This window comes from Amblyomma mixtum, chromosome 9 (genome assembly GCF_055824585.1).
Source record: "Amblyomma mixtum isolate Tamu chromosome 9, ASM5582458v1, whole genome shotgun sequence".
Taxonomy (NCBI): domain Eukaryota; kingdom Metazoa; phylum Arthropoda; class Arachnida; order Ixodida; family Ixodidae; genus Amblyomma; species Amblyomma mixtum.
This window is the reverse complement of record NC_143020.1, coordinates 6,787,818-6,812,747: the sequence shown is the minus strand read 5'-3', so window position 1 is coordinate 6,812,747 and position 24,930 is coordinate 6,787,818. Positions and strand designations below refer to the sequence as shown.

Here is a 24,930-nt window from a genome sequence, read left to right as displayed (position 1 = left end):
ATCAACCAGCACATGCATGAGCGTGTATGAGGGCTGTTTGTGGAGTGCGAGGCGTTTACCATGGGAACAGGCACACAATATTATAAATATACGGGACATGTGCCTCGCGGCCCACTCCTAACAAAGACTCAAGACTCGTCCTCTGTGGCTTCAACATTTCTCTTTGAAGCACTGAGGCGACCAACTTGCAATGCATTCTTGCAAAGAGCAGTAAACACAGGAGAGGACGCTGCAGCCAGGCAAGGGTTGTACTGCTCCACTCCGCACCGCTGAGGAGTGTTCTTTCAGTGTTGTAGTTTAGAGGCCTTGCACTGGATAAAGCGTGAGTGCTCCACATTGTACTCTTGAGGGTAGCTTAAGTATTGTCTGTTTTCTGCCTCAATACATAAAAAAAATTAAGCTGTGCTCAAATTTCGCATTACAAAAAACCATGATCGTTGGTGAAGTTATTTTCATTGGCCTACATCTGTGCCACCCTTTGCAGCACTGCCTGCTGCGTCTGCACCTTCCGCGGCCGTGGCGGCTGCATCTGCCAGTGCTGCTTTTGCCTCTGCTGCACCTGCCCATGCTGCATTTGCCTCTGCTGCATCTGCACCTGCGGCGTCTGCTTCTGTTCCACCTGCGACATTGGTACCTGCAGCATTGGCACCTGCGGCATTGGCACCTGCGGCACCGGCACCTGCGGCATCAGCAGCTTCGTCACTGATGGCTGCTACATCGGCAGCTGCTACCTGGGCGCCTGCAAAAGATGCCCCTTTGGCTGAGGTGTTCCCAGCTCCCTCCTCTCCACCTGCAGCCACCTCTGAGCCCCCACCGAGCCCCATTCCTGGAGCCCTGGTTCATGTGGAGTTCACAGAGGGTGGTTTGGGCAGCCAGGAGGAAGGCCCCACCAGGGAAGGCACACAAGTGTGCACAGTAGCAGAGGATGGGAGGGTATGGTTAAAGATACAGCTTAATAATATTTAATATTAGTAGTAACGTTACCACTTAGTTGTTTCACATAATAGCGAAGGCGAGACAATGAAACTCTTGTGTCTTGTGCCACAGGCACTGGCAAGGTGGCAGAAGCAGAGTACATTCACAAGCAAGAAACTTGCCGGGCAATTACTATTCAGGCAGCTTCATTCCTTCAGTGACAGCCATAACATTAAAGGTACCCTGACCACGTTCAGAGATTACAAACAAACAAGTACTCTGGATAAATTGGGCCACTAGTGGCAACATCTGTACATCGTTTTTTGGTGTTTTCTAGCTGATAAAAGCTCACATTTTGAATGAGAGTGGTCTGTGAGAATATAACGGGATGCATGCCAACTCAAATTTATATTGTGTGTTCCTCTAAATGATAGTGTAGGAATGCAACAAAAAACACACCTGTACTTCCGTCTTTTCATGGCTTGCAGTGTATGTGTGCGTGCTTTGATAATACTGCACTTTTCAGTTGCTGGAACCAAAACAGAAGGCAGCGAAATTTCTTGATTGTGATAGCTATATCTCCAATATTAATTGGTCAATACAGAAAATTTTTGTGGGAGGGGATTCTTTGAAACAGGCCGGAAACCATTGAAGTCAAACAAAAATCCAACCAGATGGTGGTCAGGTGCACTCAGGTGCGACGAGAGCAGTGTGGAATGAAGCACAACTCTTGGTTTGGAATATTCGAGCTTAACAATAGACTTGCATGGGACCTGGGTATTGATTTAGGCAAGATGTGTGGTATATAGCTGGTTGTCTGCGAGTGTGAAAGCTTCGACAGCTAGTAAGAGGACACATTCTGAAAATATTTGGGGCTGTGAATTCCTCATGTTTGTTATTGGAAATCCGTGGGGGAGGCATTTGTGTTGCAGTGGACGTAACATGGCCAATTTTGATTACTGTAATTTCTTGGAAGTGCCTACCTTTTTCTTGTTTTGTTGTTTTATTACTTGGCCAGGGGCCGCAATATTGTCATGAGCTGAGGGCAGATAGGAAAGTGACGTAACCTTTTTTTGTGCTGCATTAACTGCTATATTCCAACCTACACTGAACACAGATTGCCTTGAAGCAGCTGTTTTTATGGGCTGTATGGCTGTGTGTGTTTTTTCACATTATGAAGTGGTGTTGAAAGTAGTTTGGTTTGATTTCATGCAGGTTCACCTGGCCAATGGGGTCTATTTGGCCAAAGGGGTGTACGACCAATTATTGACAGTGCCCAAGGACTCACACTTCGTGAAGCGAGCCGCGACTGCCATTTGGTCGACGGAAGGGCTCGCCAAGCGGAGTGTGACGGGCACTGTCCAACCGCTTCGTCGCCCAAGGCGGAGAGAAGCCGCCTCAACAGCCCCTCACCCCCCACAAAGTTGATGCACTGAAAGGTGAATGCGGTCATCTTGCTCTCTGTTCTGTGATTTAACTGCAGTTTAACTCTCACATTTATTAGTTCTGTGATTTAACTGCAGTTTAACTCTCAAATTTATTAGTAAGCAGACTAAAGTTTTCACTCAATGTGCTCTGTGTCCGCAAAACTTGATTGCTGTTAGTGTTACACATTCTGTGTGATTGATATTGTGCTTCCACCTTCAGCCATGAAATTAAATATTTAAGTGTTTTTAAAAGAAAATAATGCCTGAAAGGTTTATTGTTCACAGTGGGAAAGCAATTGAGGAATTTTGATAGCAGATAATTTGACAGCTAGTGGAAGAAAGGACCATATGTTGTGGCATCATCACAACATCCCCACTGGATTGTGACAAAACTGCCCATCATGGCAGGTAGCAGTTAAATTAATGATTGGTTGTGAGAGGTGGCTGTTAAATAAAGAAAACTGTGAGCCGCAGAGCTTAAATGTCCCCTCAAATTTTTTTGGGTTTGTTTACAGCTGCATTCTAATGTACCGCACCTAAATTAACTAGTGCGGAGATCCAAATGTGCGTCATTCTAACACTCATGGTGCATTTTCTTTTCTACGCAGTGTTTTTCACGCACTACGCATCAAGAAAGGGCTACGCAGAGGAGGACGTCGCCAAGGCCTCCAAGAACATAAACATCTTGCGTAAGCATAGAAAATTGCATGTTTCTTTATCCAAGAAGTGGCATGGGATTTTTTCCTATGCAACTTTCTCCATATAATGCACCATTACGTCTCAATATACATACCGAATGCAGCAGGGCACATGCCAGGCTCGTGATACGAGCCTGTATGCCTGCATGCATGGAAACGTCGTCTGGTGTCACGGCCTGGTGGATTTTTATGCCCATAAACATCAGCCCGGAAACACCAGCCCGGAGACACCAAACCGTATTTTCTGGTGTTAACACCAGGCACAACCTCGTGGGTTTCTCGGCCCCAGAAACACCAGCCCGGAAACACCAGCCCGTAAACACCAGCCCAGAAACACCAGCCCGGAAACACCAGCCCGGAAACACCAGCCCGGAAACACCAGCCCGGAAACACCAGCCCGGGAACACCAGCCCGGAAACACCAGCCCGGAAACACCAGCCCGGAAACACCAGAACCGTGTCTGAATTTCCACTCTGGTGTTAACACCACATACGGCCTGGTGGAATTTTCGATTGGGCAGGTTGAAGAACGGGCACAACCGGCAACACAGGAAAAGCGTGCGAGTGTTGATGCCGCCCGCGATGCAGCTTTCGCCGTCACACAACATACCTGCATGGTTGGCGTGGGCGGATTTAAAATACGAATAAACATTATGAGCATCAAGTAGACAACCTATGTCAACTATACCTTATATGAGCCTGCAAGGTTTCACTCGCGCACAAGGTATAGTTGATTGTAAACTGGTCGTCAATTAAGGCGAGAGAAAAACCGAAACTGGACACTGTTTGCTCTTGGTTTCGATATCGCATTCGTCGGATCGCTATCCTTGCAGGCTTTGAATTTTATATCCGGCTTAACTTGTACGTACGACGCTTTATTAGTGCTATTAGTGCGCCAGCTCTTATCCGATGGGTGCCAAGCCCGAGCAAAATGGTCCCGTGTCAGCCTTGGCAGCTGGGACTAGCAGCTGGCCTGGCGCGAGCGCTCCGTCCCGCGGCACTGCCCTCTCATCGTCGTGTTTCCCTCTTGGCAGTGCAACGCTGAAAAAAGTGTTCCAACTCAAAAAGTCTATATTTAAATATTGTGCAAAGTATTAGGTGGAACATCCTGTATATGTCGTTTACTTGAACCTAAGTGAATAGTTAACGTCCCAAAGAGACTCAGGCTATCAGGGACGCCTTAGTGAAGGGCCCCGGAAATTTCGACCACCAGGGGTTTTTTAACGTGCACTGGCATCGCACAGTACACAGGCCTCTACAGTTTAGCCTCCATCGAAATAGCTGTTCACATAAATGTCAGGCAGAACACTATACTCCTCAGGCAAATAAAAGATGGTAGCATGAGCATACATTTTATATTCTTTGAATGAACTAAATCAGACCGGCACCTGTGTATATGCCTCGTGGTGGTGTCCACAAAGAAGTAGCTGCAAAGGAGCAGGCAGCACATGCAGTGTAAGTGCGCTTGAGTTTCACGTAATAATTAGTGCAAGACATGGGGAGGTCTGCACAATATGTGCAACACAAAAAAGTGTGCTATTTAATTTGAATTCACCAAGAAAGTTCTTCAACATTCTTTATTAGAATGGATGTATGAATAGCACGTAAATGAGTGGTGGTTGAGAAAATGAGAGGTTCAAACTTTTCTACAAAGCAACCAAGAAAACTACCACACATTGTCGTGCAACTGGTAATGCAATGCCATCAGAGAACAGCACTGAGTGCTGAAGGGAGTGATGATAGAAATTCTTCACTGGATGAAAGGCATAATGCTGTCTGTGCATGCTCGAAGTAAAATTACGGTAAAAAAGAGAAACAGCAGCTTTTTGAAGAACCGTACTGCAAATCAATTTTAATGCACGACATGTCAAAGAAGTGAGTCTTACAAAGAGCCAGAATGCATGTAACACTTTGCAAAGGCAACTGTAATAAAATACTCATGTGCACTGAGCAATTTCACGCAATTAACCAAATTACGAGCTTTACAGTACGCTACAAGATGACAATGTTTCTCGCAGACGCCAATCACGGTAGGACAGTTCTGACCATTTAACGCAAAAATCCCATCTCATAACGCGCGGTGGTTTCCTTTTATGACAATGCAAAAATATGTGTTTTCCTTGCAGCATTACAATGTAGCCAGTGAGGCCGAATTTCAAAACTGGACTCCAGACAAGAGTGCGCAATCTTTCTGAATGCATACAACGCACAACAAACAACGAACGCAATGCGATCCCCACATAGGAAAAGTTTTGACCCTCTTGAATCTACGTTAGCAGGCACAAGCGTTTACAGAATCAACTTTGAGTTTCTGAACAAAGAAAAAGCGGTGTTCTACATATAGCACGTGAGGCGGATATGAGTTAACTGTGCCGGACCTTCAAAGAATGCGAATGCAAGACATGGAAAGGATTTACTGCCTTGCAACGAAAAAAAGCGGGGGCTATTTAATTTGAATTCCCCAAAAGGTTGCTCAATGTTTCTCATCGGAATGGATGCATGTAACGGCATGTAAATGCACAGTGGCTGAGAAAAAGAGAGGTTCAAAGTTTTCTCCAAAAGCAACCGACAAAACTACCGCCCATTGTCGTGCCACATGAAATGCAATGCTATTAGACAGGATAGACTTGCTGTGGGAACCAGAACCAAGTGCTGAAGCAAGTGGCAATAAAAATTCTTTCCTGGATGCAAGGCACAATGATGTCTGTGGAAGCTCGAAGCAAAATGCTAAAAAAAGGAAACATCAGCTACTCGAAGAACAAGGCTAACCAAAGAACTGCACTGCTTTTGAATTTAATGCACAATATGTCAAGTAAGTTTTACAAACAGCCAGAAGGTGTTCAACATTTTGTAATCGCAAATGTAATAAAATAATCATGTGCAATTTCACACAACAAACCTAATTACTAACTTTACAATACACTACAAAATAACAGTGTTTTTCATAGGCACCAATCAAAGCACTTTTTCTTTCAGCAGCCACGACCCTTGCAACTAGTTATCATGAACACCTTACAAACAGCCACAACGTATTCAACAATGTGTAATGGAAACTGGAATAAAATACTTATGTGCACTAAGCAACCTCACAAAAATGACCCAAATTACGTGCGTTACAATACACTACAAGATTACAATGTTTGTCTTAGGCACTAATCACAGTATTTTTGTTTCAGCAGCCATGACCCCTGCAGCTTGTTATCAAGAACACCTTATGTGAAAAAATGAGGCTACTTCAAGTAACGCCAACACAACAAAGAAGCTAGCACAAAATGAAATGGTCACAAACATATGATATTCTGGCAACCACAACAGATAAAAATGGTGTGAATATAATGCTCCACAAATATTATGCCATTTATATCCAGCAGAGATAGCAGTCTGAGAAATGGTGATGTAGATGTTAGTAAACTCTTTTTGTTGGCTTTGATACCGAAGTACCGAGAACTGTTCTAAAACGTGCACGTGAACAAAAGACATCAATACGAGGTCGGACACTTGCCGTTCGCCACTCATTCCAGTCACTAGCACTGCCAGAATAAACACACTAAGATTAACACAAGAGCAGGTTTTCCTGTGTTGTCACACAAACAGAAATCGGTTCAATGATATTAATGAGTGAATTTATAATGACCATCACAAAAATACGCCCACTCAGACTGCACGAATAAAAAGAATAGTTGTGCATGTTTTACCCCCTTGAATCTTCACTGAAGCAGGCAGATAAATGGCATTAGCAATAGATATTTTGCGCAGTGGAGACGAAGTAGCGTAGATATAGACTGGTTTACTGAACGCCGGCTCCGAGTGCGCAGTGACCCTGCCTGATTGTAACCATGCCACTATGCGTGCGTAGTCAATTTGCGGTCAACTGGCATACGTCTATGCTATTACGTCTCTGGTATACTACATCTCTTTGTAATATTGGGAACAATGTTTTTAAAATCTCCCTCTAAAGAGAAGTGATGCCATCCACGTATGACCGAGATTTCACTTCCATTCATGCGAGTTTACAAGCGTAGCAGGCTTACTCTGTGTTCAGGAAATACTTGCAGTGAGTGTGTGTCTAGCCTAAGGGAACAACAAATGCATTTTCCTGAAAAAAACTTTGGAAGTGAACAAAACATACAAATGAAAAGAAAGATGAAGGTTAGCTACCGCCACCCATCTTAGGGCATTCAGCAGAATCTCATTAGATCGCACATAAAAAGGTACCTAGGAAAACATATCGACTAAGGGCATCAGAAACCGCTGCTATTCTTTGTGAATGGTCTTTTTGTGGAGTTTTAAATTTTTTTCCTGAGCGAATGTCTTATGGCACAAATCACATTGGAAGGGCTTTTCGCCCTTATGGGATCTCACATGCCTTGCAAGATTTGCACGTACTACAAAGGCCATGGGGCACAGCTGGCACTGATACGGCCTTTCACCTGTGTGGCTACGGATGTGTGCCACCAGGCTGCTCCTCTGTGTAAAGCTCCTACTGCAGTGGTCACAACGGTAAGGACGCTCGCCAGTGTGAGTGCGCTGATGTTTCACTAAGCTGTCCTGGAGTGCAAAGGTACTATCACAACAGTCGCAACGGTAAGGACGCTCGCCTGTGTGAGTCCGCTGGTGTTTCAATAAGGTGCTCTGGTGTGCAAAGCTCCTACCACAGTGCTCACAACGGTAAGAACGTTCACCAGTATGAGTGCGCTGGTGTACCTCCAGGTGGGCCTTTTGTGCAAAGCTCTTTTCACAGTCATCACAATGGTATGGGCGTTCCCCAGTATGGACTCGGATATGCACCACCAGCTGAGATCTGGTTTTGAATCCCTTGCTGCAGTGGGTGCATTCGTGCAGCTTCTTTACTGCAGGCTTACCCCGGTGGTTACCACTGCCAGAAGGAGTAGATTCCATGCAGTGGCTCACTGGGCGCCTTGGACCAGTTGAATCTTGCACAGGAGGTGCACCATGGTCGCTCTGTGTGACGACTGATCCTGTGTGGTAAAGGAAGAATACTTTCAATCAAAAGCAGGAACCAACATTGCACAGCTCACCTGGAGCTACGGAAATAAAGATCAATGTGCAGGACATAATTGTGAACAGCTGTGGATGTTTATGAAAAGTTTTATTGAATAGGTGGGCCTTAAGAAGAATTCAGGTCTGAAGAAAGATATCCCTAGTTTGAATTGAGCATGCAGTTGAAAACATTCCAGCTGCAAAAAATGTCATTCTTGCCAATAAAATAGGGTAGCCTTTGAAATAAATCCAAAGCACTTGCATTACTGCCATCATGATAGACGCTGTCCTAGGCCCACCCAAGTGGGCCTAATAGCAAACAAATGGCAATTAGGTAAGTCTAGCACACTTCCACTTTTGTTTTCTTTATTTGCTCCTTAGACAGGGTACAAGAGGAAGCAAAAGCTAAAGGCTAAAAACCTGATGAAGCCTTGGACCCCTGCACAAGTCCTAACATCAATGCATAGAACTCACAGGGGCGACAGTTTGGCCAACAGTTCACATATTCTCGAAAACAACTTTCCAGAATATCAAAGGCAAATATCATCATAATTCACCAGAGCTCTACGAACTGAAGCTTCTGTATTCTTCACACTTCTCTTTGAAAGACAACCTTCAGAAACAGATTAATGAAGAAAAAGTGAAGATTCTAACCTGATGAGTTTTGTCCACAAAATACACCGTATTTGCGGCCTCTGGCGGTCACGTCTGCAAGTGAAAGACAGGTTACATCCATAAGACAGGATTACATGTGCAACAACTCACATGGTGTTATGAGGATGAGACGGTTAAAATAGCATACCATCTCATACAAGTGTTGTGCTAGGTCAGGTAAATTGAGTAGGACAGGCTTAAACACAATCAAGTTCCAAAGCAAACATTCCAAACTTTCTAATCTGCATGCAGACGAGAACTATAGATACGCTCATGAAAGAATCACAGTTACCTGAAAATATCAGGAAGCTGTTGCAAGCAAACCAACAGCCACTTTATAGACCTGTTCTCTTGCACAGTAACTGGCTTCATGGAAAGGACTGTACAAGCCACTAGCACCCTCTGTAATGCGAAAGCCCTCAGAGTAAAATAAATGAAATGAAATAAGTCTGCCTACGTAGGCTTAAAAACTAACGAGTGGGAGCTATGGTTAGAGACAAAACACATTGGGACAAGATTCCTCCTCTTTTTTTTAAGACCTCTTACACCCTTTGTACCCCACGTAGGAAAAAAATTTTCAGAGCTCGACAACTGGTAAAAAATTGTCATGAGGCTTGCTTGCAGCCAAGATTACAGCCGCCCACAAGTGTGCCCAACATGCCCAACATGCCCAACACGGTGCTTCCCCTGCAGCAGCTCCAAGAGTGCCATTAACCAAACAAGTAGAAGCACATCTGAAATAGCACACTAGTGCGTGTCAAGTGCAGTTAGTCCGTAACATATTTACTCATGCAAGGCCCACAACTAAAATGTGGGATGAAAAATTGTACTCACAGTGAAAGCTGATGACGACAACAAATGAGATGGTGAAAGCGCAGCTTTGGCTAAAGAGGGCCATGGCTCAAGGCACTTTCTTCGACACAGGTTGGGATTAAAGGCCCATTCAAGCACTGCACCCATCACAAGCTAGGGGGAAAACTTGCCTATTGCATCACTCGTGGGTACCCAGTGCTAGTACTGAGATTCCAACCCTGCACATCCTACATGCGTGATGCATCCTCCAATGATTATGCCACTGATGGGGGGAGAGTGAAACCAGCAAGAAATAAAGAATAAAAGTACAACTTGTCATCACTTATCAGAATCCCAGAATGACAGCAACACTAAATCAGTTTGACAGGCATTTTGTGAGGCATGAAGACCTGCCACGTGTCAGGAACTCACTCCGCCAAAACCAGGAAAGAAAAGAAAGAAACAGTGTGGTTCTTAGACGAGTAAGTCTGGTAAAGCTTGCATTGCCTTGGGCAACACGTTAAAGAGCACTGTGTCAATAGGTCAGCACAGCACAAGGTGAACAGGGTCAACAGAGCACAGAGCTATACAGAAACACTGGGCAGGCAAATTTTTTCAAATGGCTTCGCATCATAAAAGAATTTCCTCCTCAAAGATAATTCAAGGTACATACAACCATCATGAATTGAAGTACACACCTGATGAATTACAAATGTGCACAAGAGCACTAAGCATTAGAAAACTAAAAAAAAACATTGTCACCCCATACAGCCAAATGTCGCCTGCTCTTAAAAGAGCCTGAAAGCAGAACGGAAGGCGTCAGAATGCGGGCTAAATGCACACAGACACAAGCATAGTTTGGACAGAGGCAGGAATGCTTCGCATATGACAAAGTGAGGTCAGTCACGTGTGACCAACCACAAGGAATCATAGCGTACTCTTGAGCAAAGCCATAAAAATGCCCATAAACCAGTGAACAATGCAGATACGATACCATCTAGAATTCACCACACAATACTGACAGCAGGGGTTCTGCGGAGCCCCAAGAGTTCATAAAGCCCCACCTAGCGGACAGAGCAAGAGTACAACCTCGTGGAGTCACACTGAATGACTACAGCAAGCATTTTGAAAATTTGTGTGGCTGTACAGAACAAGAATCAATATAAAAATTGATGTGTCAATCACACATTCATCAAAAGGGAAATTATTTCAAAGCATGCAATATTCACACGACATTTCTGCTTTAAGTGAAAAACTGGAAAGAATTTGGTATAAATGAAATAATCAATTTGCACACTTATCACAGCAACCGCAATGTCCAGCACAATTACATTGTTTTCCTTCATGTGATCTCGCCCACCGTCTTGCGCAATGACCGTCTCTTCAGTTCCAGAGATCCTGCTTTGATCTCTGAATAATAGAATGGAGTCAGATTCACCCCACTTTGCACCAAAAGTAAAGGCGTCATTTTCTGCCGTTTGTATGTTTAACCGAACATAATGGCTTCGAACCAATGCCTCCCTTTTATTTAAGGTGAGCACCAGCTGCTTATTTTTTTTCGACTCTCCACATCACAAAGTTAATTGACAAGCTGACATGCAACACCCTACAGACACCGGCACAGGCCATCTTCCACAAATATGCGAAATCACCTGAATATAATAACTGCCGTGAAAGATATTCCAGTTTCACTCACTGTGTTGTGGAATGCAGGACGACCACTCAGTATCCTCCCATCTCCTATTGAACCCTTTTTATGTGGTTGGTGTGCCTTGCTTGTCTGAGATAGCTGGAAGACCAATGTCCTTTGCACGACAGGCATAATCCTCTCTTGGCGCTTGGTTCTGAGTGACCAAATATCATGATTCTAATACTTCTACTACTGAGTGCACACCGCAAGAGTGCATGGTAATAGGCTGCGTTCAACTTCAGGTGTTCTCTTAATACCACGACAGAAATGGGAATCTCACCGAAAGCTTAATTTAAACTGGTCAACCATTCCACACCAATGATTTCTGCTCAACCACTATCGAGCAAAACGAACAAAAAGAACCTAGTGCCTCGTCAACAACAGGAACAACTGTTAGCGACAACTATGCTGCCATCCGTTATTCCCTCCTTCCTTCTTTTTTAGGCGAGCCTGTTGTGATTTCAGGGGAAAGAACTATATTGCTTACGAAATAAGTTCACTAAACAAAATTTTTGTTTTCAAGGTAATGCCCACTTTCCTCATTATTAAGATCCTGTAATTGAAGCAATTACATCAAAACTATTTCCAATCCACTTTGTGATAGACGCAATGCACTGAGATCACTGCACATGGAATTTTTCAAGTTATAAGCATGAAGCAATGGAGTCATGAAAGGGTGGAAGGCGTGGAACATGGTACGCATTGGCTTTTCTGTAATGACCTGCAAAAGAACAGAGAGCAAAGGAGTGTCACTTTGGAATGAACACAAACGCCACAGGCATCGGAACATGTGCGCTTTTGTGTAGACGGCAATGCACAAAAAGCGCATTTAACAACACTTTCTGTAGCCTTTCTTCTCTAGACACAAAATGTGAAAGGATATGGATAGGAAAAAAGAAGAGCAACTTGAAATGTGCTCTTCACTGCGAGTGAAAAAATTTGACAACTGATGTTTTCCACCAGCTAAAATGCAATGTCAGTTGCTGTATCTTTAACAATGCTTGTCACTTCGGCCCAGCTGGTCGGGTTAGTGCTCTTGGCAGATCCAGGTGGATTCTCATGAACTTAACTTTGCAGATGCAAATAAGTGAAAGTAAGGTTCTGCCCGTATTCGCAGCAGTACATTGCTTTCGAAGGTTCATCCTCAGGCACATTTTACCCTGGCCTCGTAATACTGGTCCTCATGTCTGAAAATCGAAACAGAGCACAGTAGACATAGCAGGAGTCTCCAAAGCCACAACAGCATTGTTGATATGTTTGGTATATAGAGCGCATATCATGCAGCAGGCACCTGACTATTTTAAATGCATCTGCTTGTGTCTGTGGCATGACGCACGTGCAATACAGTAGAGCTCACTTATAACTGCCACAGACACAACAAACAATTGCTTGACATGAACAAGTGCGGTGCCACCATCAAAGTATGCCTTGGGCAATGGCAATATGTTTCAGATACAACTACGCCCACTTCAGTCGGTTATAGCAAACAAGGATGTGCCGTTAATACCCCCAAATATGAAGGGGTTGCGCTTCCAGTAAGCGCGGAGATCGAAGAGCGTTTCAGCCCTCACGAGACCACCCCGGAAAGAGCATGTCGACCTTACAGAGAAATAAAAAAGACAGCTTTGAAACCGTAAGTGGACGGCCTACAAGGGCCTGTGCGCTCGCCAAATGGGCAGCATCCAAAGTCGACAAAAAAGCGAGAGAAAGGGAAATTGTTGAAAGCGAACCGTCTCACCATGCCTACAGCCTCCATGAGGGAACCCAGATAACCACATACAGCCTTTTGACGTATCAAATACAGCACTTGCTGGACATTGTGTATGTCCGATAGATCTCCACATATGTCTGCATAACATTGAGGGCATATCCACAGGATTATCAGAAATGCATCCGTACCTCTAAAATAGTATGTTGTACAGATGTTACGGCTGGACATTTGTCGCATATAATGGATGTGCACATAGGGCAGTTAGACATCTATAGTGCTTCCTATGCATTGCAACAGAGGCCTCACTGGCAGTATATAGATCATTCCAAAAAGGGCTCCCTGGGCGCTGCCATATTGTTCCCTGGACTGCAGTGGGCATCTCGCGCTGGCAGGGTGGAAGCGGCGAAACACCTCCTGTCTGGATTGCTGGAAACCGGTTCCCCCGTTGCTTCCACCCTGCTAGCGCTAGGTGCCTACTGCAGTCCAGGGAACATTATGGCAGCGCCCAGGGAGCCCTTTTTGGAAAGGTGTATAGCACCTGGTATCTACCTGAAGACTGTGTATAAATTGTACTTAGGCTAGCTAATACAGATAGGATGTAGGTTGACTGACAATCGCTGTAGTAAAAGTAAACTATAAGATTTGAATGATGTGCAATAATTAGGATCTCAATCCTCTAGTCTAGCTAAGGTCAAGAAAAAACTTACAAAAGATATTCATTGTACATCAAGCTTTCCAGAATCTTCGCAGCAGCGTTAAATTGGCATCAATATCTTCATTGTTTAGAAAAATGTCTCACAACAGCATATAACACATTTTAACAGTAAGCAGCAAAACACTCGAAGAAAACCCAAAATGGAAAGGGATTGTCTTTAGTGTTTATAAAATAAGCATACGAAATACAGCTACTACACTACAGAAGAACTAAACACCAAAATGGTCACTTAAGTCAGTCAGGTCAATAACTGCTCCTATTGTGCTTGGTAGGTGAGTATATAGAGCACAGGTCTCAGCAAAACACTACTAAAACATGCTAACAGTGACTTCTCTTGCTGTCACATTTAAGACACATAGCACTGTAATAAAAAGGCATGCTCAAAAAGAATACAAAACGCAAGCAGAGTGCTACTTGAGTTCACTGTGAAATATGCATACAGCCACTGCAAAAGACTGAACAGAACGATGAGTACTTAGATCAGCTGGCGATTAAAAACAAGTCATAATAATAACACAAAAAATGAAACTAAAATGAATATGCACACAGTAGCTTGTAGAGCAAAAAAAAACAAATTGCTGTCCCAAAAAATACAGCATGAATGTGCAAACAGAAGCTTGGTTAGTAGATACTTCTTTCAAAATGAATAGAAAAGGAAGTAATGTATATCACAACATCGATGTTAAATGATAAGAGCAGGAACGAAAAGAAACACAAAAATTCAAATAAATGCGGACTGGCTAGCTTTCCTCCTAGCCAAATGAATAGAAAACAAATGTGAGAAAAGTAACAAATTCACTGTTTAGTGTAAATACAAAACAATCACTTAAGACAAATGCCAGAAGAAATGCAAAGAAACATAATAGCTGTTACTCTTATTTGCAGACTAGGCGCAGCACTGTACAGGAAGGACGAAAACTACTTACGTGAGTGGAACAGTGACAACTTAAGGCACATAGAAATTGCAGTAAGAAAGCACATTTTCAAAAAAAGAAAGGATGACATGAAATGCTATTCTCGTTAGCTGTGAGGTGTACATAACAGAACCACTGTACACTCGCCGTCAAAAGTAAATGGAAGGCGACTTTGTCAAAAAAAATTAATTTCTTTAAAGTTAAAGCATAATGATCCATGATTGTTTGGGCACAGTGCAATTCGCACAATCACAATTGGGCTGCGCATAAGTATTCAAGGATGAATGAATTGGGGGGTCAATGATTAATTTTTTTCCTGAATATTGCCTTCCATTTACTTTTGACGGCACCTGTACATATAAATTTCAAATGAATGAGGACCATATGGCATATTGCTTTGCTCTCTACCATAAGAAATAAATGCTGCGTTGAACAAAAGAAAGTTTAAATGAATATGCAAGCAGGAGCTTGTGAGGACTAGCAACAGGAGTTGTCATAAAAAACTCTAGCATAACACTTCATAAGCAACTTTAGCTGTGTTGGTGGATATTCAATTACCAGCTTATTCAATGAACATTTTGTTCTCAGTCCCTGCCAGCCCATTCACTGCGATTTGAATTGTCATGCTAGATTTTTTTGTGAGAATTCCGGTTTCTAGTCTGTCTACAAGTTTTTGCTTGCACACTGTTTCCAGTTTGCTTTTTCACGCATTTATAACTTTTAAAAATATGCAGCCCCGTAAAGACCCCTCGGCAGCTCTTGCTTCAGCCGGTCCTCACAGTACAGCTAAACATGGGCCACTCCAATGGGCAACACAAGCGACGAGACCTTGCAGCTCTTGTTCTGGCTTGAAGTTAGCAGGTTCACTGTTCAGCTGTGCATAGGCCACTCCGCTGGGCAACAAAAGCGACAAGGAAACTTCAGCGCTGTGCCCAAAATAAATAAAATACCTTAAACTTCTAGCATGCTGAAATTTTAGTTTCCTTAAACTAGCTGTGTGCATCCTATACTGATTACAAATGAACAGGGTCCATGGGCATGCTTGGACTAACTATAATACAGCATCACCGCTAACTTTTACGCTTTTAGAAATGAACATTGAACCCTGTTCCCTCATGTGATCTTTCTGTCCTGCTTCCTTGTACAGTTTCCGAATGCCAAATTAATAGTAAAAAATGAGAACACACCACCACTGGTTTCGAATTTTTCAGAATGTCCATTCACCAGACATCACAAACACAAAATGCAAAACATAATCTTTACATCTATGTGGCACTACAGTAGAAAGAAGGTGGGGAAGATTATATTCTCGACACCATAAAGCGAACAAGCCAATCCAAAAGGAGCCTTAATCTGCTATAGCAGACACAAACAGCTATCCTGTCCTCCAGCTTGCCCCTTGTTCATTTTATGCCTTATCGCTGGACTTCACTATAAAATAAAACAGGCAAAATATCTCGCACCAGTTCACAAGCCAGCTATTTTTTAATGACAGTTTGGCTGAAGTGAATAAACAAATTTTCCACATGGTTATCTGTCACGTAGGCATTCCAACTCATAAAACACTGCAGTAGACTACACAAAAGTTGTGCTTCAAAATCAAGTCAGTCATGACATGAAACCTTTTTTTTTGTTTTCAAATTTCCCGCTTAAATGCAACTGTACTTCAGTTGGGACAGACACTGCATTCATCTAATAAGCTGAATGGCTTGCCTTCTGGACTGTCGCAACACATGTAGGCAATGATATGCTTGCACCTAAACAGAATGTTCCTGCAGCTTAAATTTTCAGGTACAAGAGTGAGAGGTATGTGAAAAATTAGGGTGATGGCTAAGCTTCACTTTAACAGTAGTCAAGATAGCGTCCACATTAGTAGACACTAAGAGCGCCATCACAAGTGCTCCCCCAGTGACTAGTACTAACTGTTTATACCCCATGTGATATGTCATCGCTCCACAGTACCCCCAGCTGCAAGCACACCTGATGGAAACTTGAAACATCATAACAGCCTACTCTCTCCCTGATGGCCTCTGTGAAAAATTGATAATTTTTGAATTAATGAATTTTCAGTGTTGAATCACACCATTGTTTAAAATTATTGATGAACAATCTCTATAATCAAACAACGCATCCGCTAGCTGGTCGCTCCTGTAACGCGCTCAACCGACAGCACTTCATTGCCTTTGTGTAGCATGCCCACCTGGCCCACAAAGGGCCTGGGTTTGAGCTGCAATACACGAATTTAACGAATTACCTCTATTTTATGAAATACCCCCAAGAGTAACCTCCTCGCTAATTGCACTTACATTTGGACCCTCCCCTAAATTCATTTGAAATTTCTGAGATTTTTTCCGGAGTGATGGAGGGGTTTGCCGGGTTTTCAGCCGAACGAGCTCGTTAACTATAGTGTAAAAAGGTGGATTCTCTATATTTTGAGGCAAAAGTTTTGTAGTCTTAGGTAAGAGACTCCAAGTTCTGACAATAAAATTTGGTTATCACAGTTGCACTAGTAGAAAATTCATGGGACACTATCGAGAACTTCCAAGTGGAATCTTCACTCCTATCATATCAGCACAATAGCAACAGATTGGCGTATGCCCCACGCATGCAAACTGCATGCTCTGCTCATTTTCAGTTTTTGTTAGAACAGCTGAATGCTCCCTTGCCTAGGCACTAGAATGTTTCCAAAGTTCTATCAGAAAATATCACGCGCCATGTGAAATAGTTGCACTACTTCAGCCCATGCAAAAATATAGCACAAATTTGGCAAAAAAATGATAACACGCAATGAAAATTTCGAAGCATGGGAAAACTGAGTGAAATACCTTTCCAAATGCGTCTCGATGCCTCGCTGGAGCATGGCGAAGCCAATCCCTGAGGGCAGTCTCAACCACGAATTCACTGCAGTTGTGCACAGCAGTCATGGCAGCTACCAAAGACCACATGAAAATTAATGAGCATACCAAGAATGTCTGCTTCATGTCTGTACATTCAAAAACAGCCACACAGCAATGCTGAGCATTCAATTACAAATTACAAAAAACGAAAAGCAAAACGAAACTTTCTAGCGTCAGCCAGAGGTCTACATAGAAAAAGCGGCTGCTTTCGCAGCCCACATTTCCTACATTTACGGAGTTACATAAGAAAGCAAGGCAGTATAACATATGTAAAACAGGGTAAAATAAGGGCACACATAACGGGGAAGAAATAAACTGCAATGAATCGACTGATTACAGATATGTACCTTGTTGCAGTTAGGTGGTGCTTGGCCCTTGACACGGGTCGACGCAACCTGTGCGACTTTCCACGGCTGTAGAAAGAATAATCAAATGAGATTTTCAGGATAAAACAAAGCGTTAGACATCTTATTCCAAGGATTACAAAAAGGTGGTTCCTTCCGCATCTGCACTCCACGCTTGGGGGGCAACAATTAAAGTGTCCACCAAACATCCGTCTCTGCAGAAAATTATCTTATAAATTTATTTGATGACTAAGTTGTACCTTGCAGCAGTTAGGCGGCACTTCGTTCTCGCAACACACCGATCGAAATTATTTGTGGCAAATCACACTTCAATTGAGGAAAAAGAGAATCCAGCATCAAACGGCGGGATACTTAATCCTCTGCGTGAATTACGGACCGGTGGCTATTTCAGCCGCTAAAATTTCCCGCCTTTTCGAGTAATCACGACAAAAGCAAGGACCGTAATGTGGCCGGCTTCGCGTACGCGATACAGGTTACAATTAAAGGCATTCACTCAAAACGGCACTTTCTCTGGAGAAAATATCCTTATATAAAACTGGTTGCTTGATGTCTGAGTTCCAATTGCTGCAAATGACCATACGACAGAGCAATTAAGCAGCTATCGATTCATTAATTTTGCAAGACGACGCAAACCGCGGCACTTCGATATGGCTCTGGGTATAAAAAAGAGCAGTAAAACTTACTGCATCAAACGGGGGATGACAGAAACTTTCCGCCTTTTCGTCACACGAAGCCAACCACCACAAAAACAATTACCGGGAACTCAGATGTGCCTTGCAGCAGCTAAACGTTAGTTCGCGTAGCCACGTCCCGTACGACGCACCTCAGGGTGCTCCGGCTGCCAGAGCTGCGACACACACAACCGCCACTACCAGAACAGATTCGCAACAAAGAATGACAGCGTAACGCCAGTGCTACCGCATATCCTTGTCGCTAGCCCTAAATGCACCCGCCGTTACGATGGGTACGAGCTAAAGCCAATAAGCCCCTCTGGCCCCTCATTACGAGCGTGTTAACTTAACCTACGCAAAAACATTATGCACGCCCCCAGATGTAGTTGTACATACAGTACTTACCAATAGAGAAAGATATTGGTAAAGAGCGGACACTCCCATATGGACAGCGGCCCATTTGACTGCAGCGCACCAAGCGGGCGGTCCTACTCAATGCAAAGCAGGAAGCAGTAGGAGTTGTGAAACGACAACCGTATGCTCATTTCTTCAACCTGCAGAGCAACGAAGGCGACTACAAAAAGCGCTTATGAGTAAAAACATAATGGAACACATGGAAGGCACTCGATAAATTAGGCGGCACCTAGAGCAATCCTGCAGAGGCTTGCACATTGCTTGTGCACTTAAATGCAGTCCCCCCCAGCCTTCAAGTCCTGTGGGCTGACCTTCCATCCTGTGTACTTCTCTGAAAGATTATGTTGAGGCACGTTGGTTCCAAGTACACCGTATGCTTCAACGCAACATTAAACTTTAAATTTATCAAGTTGTACACCAGAAACTGACAACTGAAAGCGAACTTTGTCTAAATTTCTGTTCACAAATCTCACATGCCAGCATAAATGAATTCTACAATTCATTTTCACAAACTTCTGCCGGCACTCAAGAGAACAAAAATCAAAATCCCCAATGCATTGGAGATGTCGCAGCAAAACATCACAAACCCTTTCTAGATGTGCAGTATCCTCAACCAAAGCAAAGTGGGTCTCAAGTGCTTGCACAAATGTGCATGCCCTTTGCGATGGTACACTTAAATTTCCAAACACTTTGCCTGGTAAATGATATGCTTTCAGCATCGTAAAATATTGATGAGAACCCCTCAATGTATTGACTTCATCTTTCAACAACTGAGGGCAAATGCAATTCTTTGCATTTTTACCAACAAAATATTTTACCAGGAAGCCTGCCACGTAATAGACAACAGAATCATCAATAACATGAGAGTGCTTATCCGCGGCTAGCTCTGGAACATCTTGCAAGGACGGAAAGTCGTCAGCAGGAGCCTGCACAACATTATCAACTAGAGATGCCCTGCTAACAGAGAATGGTGAACATTCCAGTAGAAGTTCACATCTATCCTCCTCAGGATTACCTTGTTTAGAAAGCCTAAACAGCTTATGAATGGAAATATGCTTTAAACCAGAGATAAACTGGAAAACATTCGTTGCAGCCTTGCTTCTGCCTAATGTGCCCAAACATATTCTCCAGCGAATCCTGCTGCAGCCGACGGGTGAGGAGGTACAAAAAATTATGATTTTGAGAAAGATCACTCCAAAGAAGCAAAACAGCTTGGATAGTTATCTGCCAGCGTATGATTGTGGCTGACGCTTGACCGCAAACTTCCATGTTTTAATCCAGTGAAGTTGATCTTGAAGGAAGTGAACAAGGTCTTCATCACCCCTTTTACTCGCATAGCGATATCTTTGCGCTGTTTTTTTAGGAGTTGAGCTGTTCAGTGCATCAAACAGTTTATCCATTCTTTTGCAAAACTGCGCAGTAGCCATTGCTGCTGCGGGCAGCTCCTCTGCATATATTAAAGCCATAATGGCCACCCTCACTGAAGCACTCAGTACATGCGCTGCTCTGCTTACTTTCATATTAGAAAACGGTTTCTGAAAAATGTGCCGCTCGGTCAGCTTTGGGGCTAAACGCAAGCGCAACTCGTGGGACGAATTGTACAGGCACTCAATGTAAGCCCAGTCCACAACCTCTTCCCCAATTAGCAACTTATGAGCTTGTACATTATTACGAGTAGTTTTAATGAGATGGGGCACGTCAAAAATAAAATATATCCGCTCACCCCTTCTTTCAAAGAAAGGCCTGTCAACAGACACGCCCAGCTGATAACACAAGGTGATGTTTGACGCCCCTTGGTCGCAAACAAGTGCTTTCACTGTCAGTTTGGCTATCTCTTTAAGTTTATCAATAAGGGACATGAGCAATTTACGCATAATAGGTGCTGGTGTTGACAATTGTAAATGCTATTGGCTGAACCCACCTCTTGGAGATTCCACCCACCAGAACAACCAAAGCCCTGCCTGCAATTGCCGACGTCCGCACATTACCATCATCCACAAAGCCATGAATAACATCCTGACTGGAATCGTAGCACAAGTTTTTTTTCTGTACTATTTCATCTAAGATCAAAGCGCATGCTTGACCTCTTTTATCCCAAGTCTGACTTGTCGCTGAAAGCGACTCAATGACCCCAGGAATCACACCTGGTTTCATGTTGACGTTAGCCGACCATCGTCTCAGCGAATGCTGGGTTGGCAAGGTGAAAATGGGTGCTAAAAATCTATACGCCCGCGGTACACGAAAGTTTAGGTGCAACGCAAACTTCTTTAAGCCACAAAGGAAATCGTTTTCATTTGCCCCTTGGCTTTGAACGCACGTGTGCAGTGAGAAGTTTGAACACTTGGTCAGTGACAAATGGCCGGATGACACCTAGTGCCCTCGAAATAGTTGGCGGCAAGCTGTGTTGTTGTCTGCGCAACCTTGCGATGGTCTTGCGGCAGCTCTTCACCTTTGCCTGCAGCCTCCTTATAGTTGCTGTGGCCCTGGACTTGGAATACTGCAGACAATTTGTGTATGCTGAGCTCATTGCAGGATCGCTGCCAAGAACTGCAATAGAAGAAAAAGAGGTAGCAATAAAGTCAGTCTTGGCGCAATGCCTTTTAATGGTTCCGTCACAGTAAACATTGCTTGCAACAAGTGCAACGTATTGCATTACGGTTATTTTTCTATGAGCATAATGCACTCTGCGCGATTCATTCATACAACCCATGTACACGACTGTCCCGAATATAACTTGTCCCAGAGTAAGATTCCTGCATGTGAAGTAAACGCTTGGAGTGTTACATTATGCATTCAGTGCTATGGTTAACACCCCTAGTTTCCTGTGAATGCACAAAAAGACGTCCACTTAAGCATTTGCCGCACATTTGTGCAAAGAGCCGCCTTTTCTTTTTGGATGATGCTGTTACCGACATCTGTAGGAACACGTCAGACAAATGACTTTTACCTTATCTGGATGAATACAATGATGGGAGCTTGAGGGTTGAGATATTTAAATTAGAGCACTGCACGGGCCTCAATCTGAGGCCCGAGCCCGGCCCGGGCCCGAGACCCGAAGCCCGAGCCCGGCCGAGGCCCGCTAAATTATTGCTCTAGCGAGCCCGGCCTGGCCCGTGAATCCTCGAGTGAAGCCCAGCCCGGGCCCGGCCCGGCCCGTTTCACAGTTACGCTTGAGATATACTGCTCACTTTGAGCAAGTAGACTGCCACTAGACCGATAAGAAACTGGCCGACAAATGTTCTCAAACCACAGTCTGGCTTGCAGAAAGTTGGTTCTTTTTAACCCAGAAGGAAGTCATTAAGAGCAGTGCTCGCCAGGCCCGTCTTTTGGACAGTGATCTCGTGTTGGTGCGCAAAGATAAACTAGGAAGTTCCGAGAGCCAAATAGAAAGGGCAGCATACGCGCGTAACAGACTACTTTGCATTCCCCCATGATTTTTATCAGTTATATATTGCCGCCCGGAAGTATAAACATTAAAGCTGCCTAACAAGCAGTGGGATGACAATTTTAGTGAACGCGATCTCACAGGTTGAACTCATAGCCGAACTGGTCGCCTTTCAGCAGAGACGAAATGCTAAAAGGCACGGTGTGTGTTTTTATTTATATATTTATTTATCATCATACCCACAGCGCCATTGTCTGGCATTACAGTGGGGGGGGGGGGGGTTGAACAAAAAGTACACAAATGCTACCTCATGCAGGTGGTTAAAAAAAAGATAACAATGAGATAGAAAGAACATGGAATTATACATAAAAAATGTCACAGCATGGAAGAAAATGAATCATTTGATAATATGGACACTACTTCCTCAGGCAGCTTGTTCCATTCCGAAACCGTTTTAGAGAAAAAAGACATTAAGTGAAGACTATAAGCGTCGTAAACGAATATGTTCTTCCCGAATTCATTTCTAATAGTATATACGTATGTTTTGGGATGACGAATGATCAATGGCCAATTAAGACCGGCTGAATTTTACTCTTACTGGTGGAGCAGAAGATAACGTGCGAACCACGTGATAACTTACAGGGCAAAACACTTGTCATGACAACCAGGCTGAAGAAGCGAGGAGGGCTCAATGTGGTTATGAGATGAGATTTACAAACTGTCGCGAGCTTTTGTGGCTATTTCATTTACGAGACGTTCCGGTCAGCTCATCAAAATGAAAACCAAATGCGCTTTACTTTGTGAATTTTCTCACAAGAGAAAAATATAGCTATGACATAAACGCTATGTTTTTGGGGGCTTAAGGGTGCAAGGGGAGTCAGGCTATGAGAGACACCGAATCAGAGGGCTCCGGACCATTTCTATCACCTGGGTTTCTACAACGAGTAGTGATACTGCAAAGAACGTGGCTGTCATGCTGGCCGCCTAGACAGAAAGGAAGCCGCCGAGGCTAGGAGCAAACCCTGGTTCCCCGGATCAGTAATCAAGCCCCTTGACCACTAAGCCACCGCGGCGTGGAAATAAGGAAATAAATAAGTCAAGTAGTAAAGCTTAGTTTTTTTTTCTCAGCGCGTATTATAACCCATAGCTCATCCGTGTCGCTGCTCCAATGCCGCAGTTGTGTACTTCACTCAGCAATAGTGAATGAATAGTCGGACACCAGCCGTTTCTGTGCGGACCCAAGCCCGATTCAGGTCCGCCGCTTTAAGCCCGAGCCCGGCCCGGGCCCGCAACTTCAGGCCCGGCAAAACAAATCATGTCCCGGCCCGGCCCGGCCCGCGTACCGGGCCGGGCCCGGGCTTTCGGGCCGGCCCGAGCCCGTGCAGTGCACTAATTTAAATTAATTGAACATAAAAAGGCATTGCTTCAGACGCATGTACCAAAACAGTGAGGGCAAACCTCCGACACTTTAATGCATGCTGCTCCCCACACAGCACCAGCAGCAGTCACTACTGTTTCCAGCCACCCAGCTCTTTGCTGTTCTTTGCTTTCTTTGCTGCACTCAATTCTGCCAGCGTCTTCTCTTTCTGACCAACAGGTACTATGGGTGTAAACTTTTTGTATGTACACAGCCACCTTCCTTGCACTTGCGCACCAAGTCGCAAGCTCACTGAAAACATCGCCTCTCTTACCAGCTTATGAGCCTAATGGCAAAGGTTTGCTGCCTACCGTGAATAGGTGGGGAAAAAAAGGAAACTAATAGTTCTCATTATTACATGAGGGGCGTTGAAGCGCATTTTGGCGTTTTCTGCAGAATACTGCGGCTTGTTTGTTCTTAAGGCATGAAATTTAAGATTTTCTACAGTGGAAAGTGATGCTTCTGAGGTCTAAACGGAACACAAGAGCCGAACACAACGTCATGGAATACACAAATTTGCATTGGCACATGCAATTCAGGTAGTAACAGTGGTGCTGAGGCAAGCACACATTCCTCGCTGTCCTTGTTTGCAATGCCTCTGTAAGGCATTTCCTGTCATCTCTTGTCAATTGCAGTTAGTGTCCTCCATATTGCAGTTTCACTGAGTGATAGCTTTACTCAGCGTGCCAACCAGCTTGTGGGTGACGGGACCTTGTCCGGCGCATGCCAATTACCTACAGCCTAGGCAAGGTCAAACTCTACTTAGTGACAGGTCAACCATATTAGTACAGAATATTGATGACTTGTAGCAACTACGAAATAGTCGTCTAGCCTAATTCCAGCATGGAAAACACGATGGCGACAACCAAACTTTACCCAGGCCACCTGAAATATAAACTTTATACATAACAAATATACTATAAAAATTTACTCGAACTGCAGATACGAAACATTAAGGAGCATGTGCAAGTACAGAAGTGAGGAACTATGTTTATGTTTACAACAGTTCACAAATCTATCGAGTGAGCTGTACCAGCACTTAAACCATAACTTGGAAACTTTACCATCAGCGGAAAAACGATGAACAGACCGACGTTCCGTATGATGCAACAAGACACGATAAACATTCAATTCAAAAGTCACACAAAATCAACGCTTCCCTAACTAATTTTAAACTGTCTGTTCTTACAATGGGCAAAAATGATCTTAACTAATTTTAAACTGTCTGTTCTTACAATGGGCAAAAATGATACAGTGTACACTAT

General features: G+C 43.8%; 1 protein-coding gene and 1 pseudogene across 1 annotated transcript; one reads left to right on the top strand and one right to left on the bottom strand.

The window, feature by feature from the left end:
- Window positions 1-24,930, top strand: part of LOC149328186 (uncharacterized) — a 145,326-nt pseudogene that overhangs the window by 95,778 nt on the left and 24,618 nt on the right.
- Window positions 6,994-7,953, bottom strand: LOC149328188 (uncharacterized). The gene has a single exon (XM_089560839.1). The coding sequence runs from the start codon at window positions 7,936-7,938 to the stop codon at window positions 7,294-7,296; it is 645 nt and encodes a 214-aa protein (XP_089416965.1). The 5' UTR covers window positions 7,939-7,953; the 3' UTR covers window positions 6,994-7,293.

Bases quoted from the DNA above. Each gene is read 5' to 3' on its own strand.
- LOC149328188 (XM_089560839.1), bottom strand. From the start codon at position 7,938: ATGGAATCTACTCCTTCTGGCAGTGGTAACCACCGGGGTAAGCCTGCA.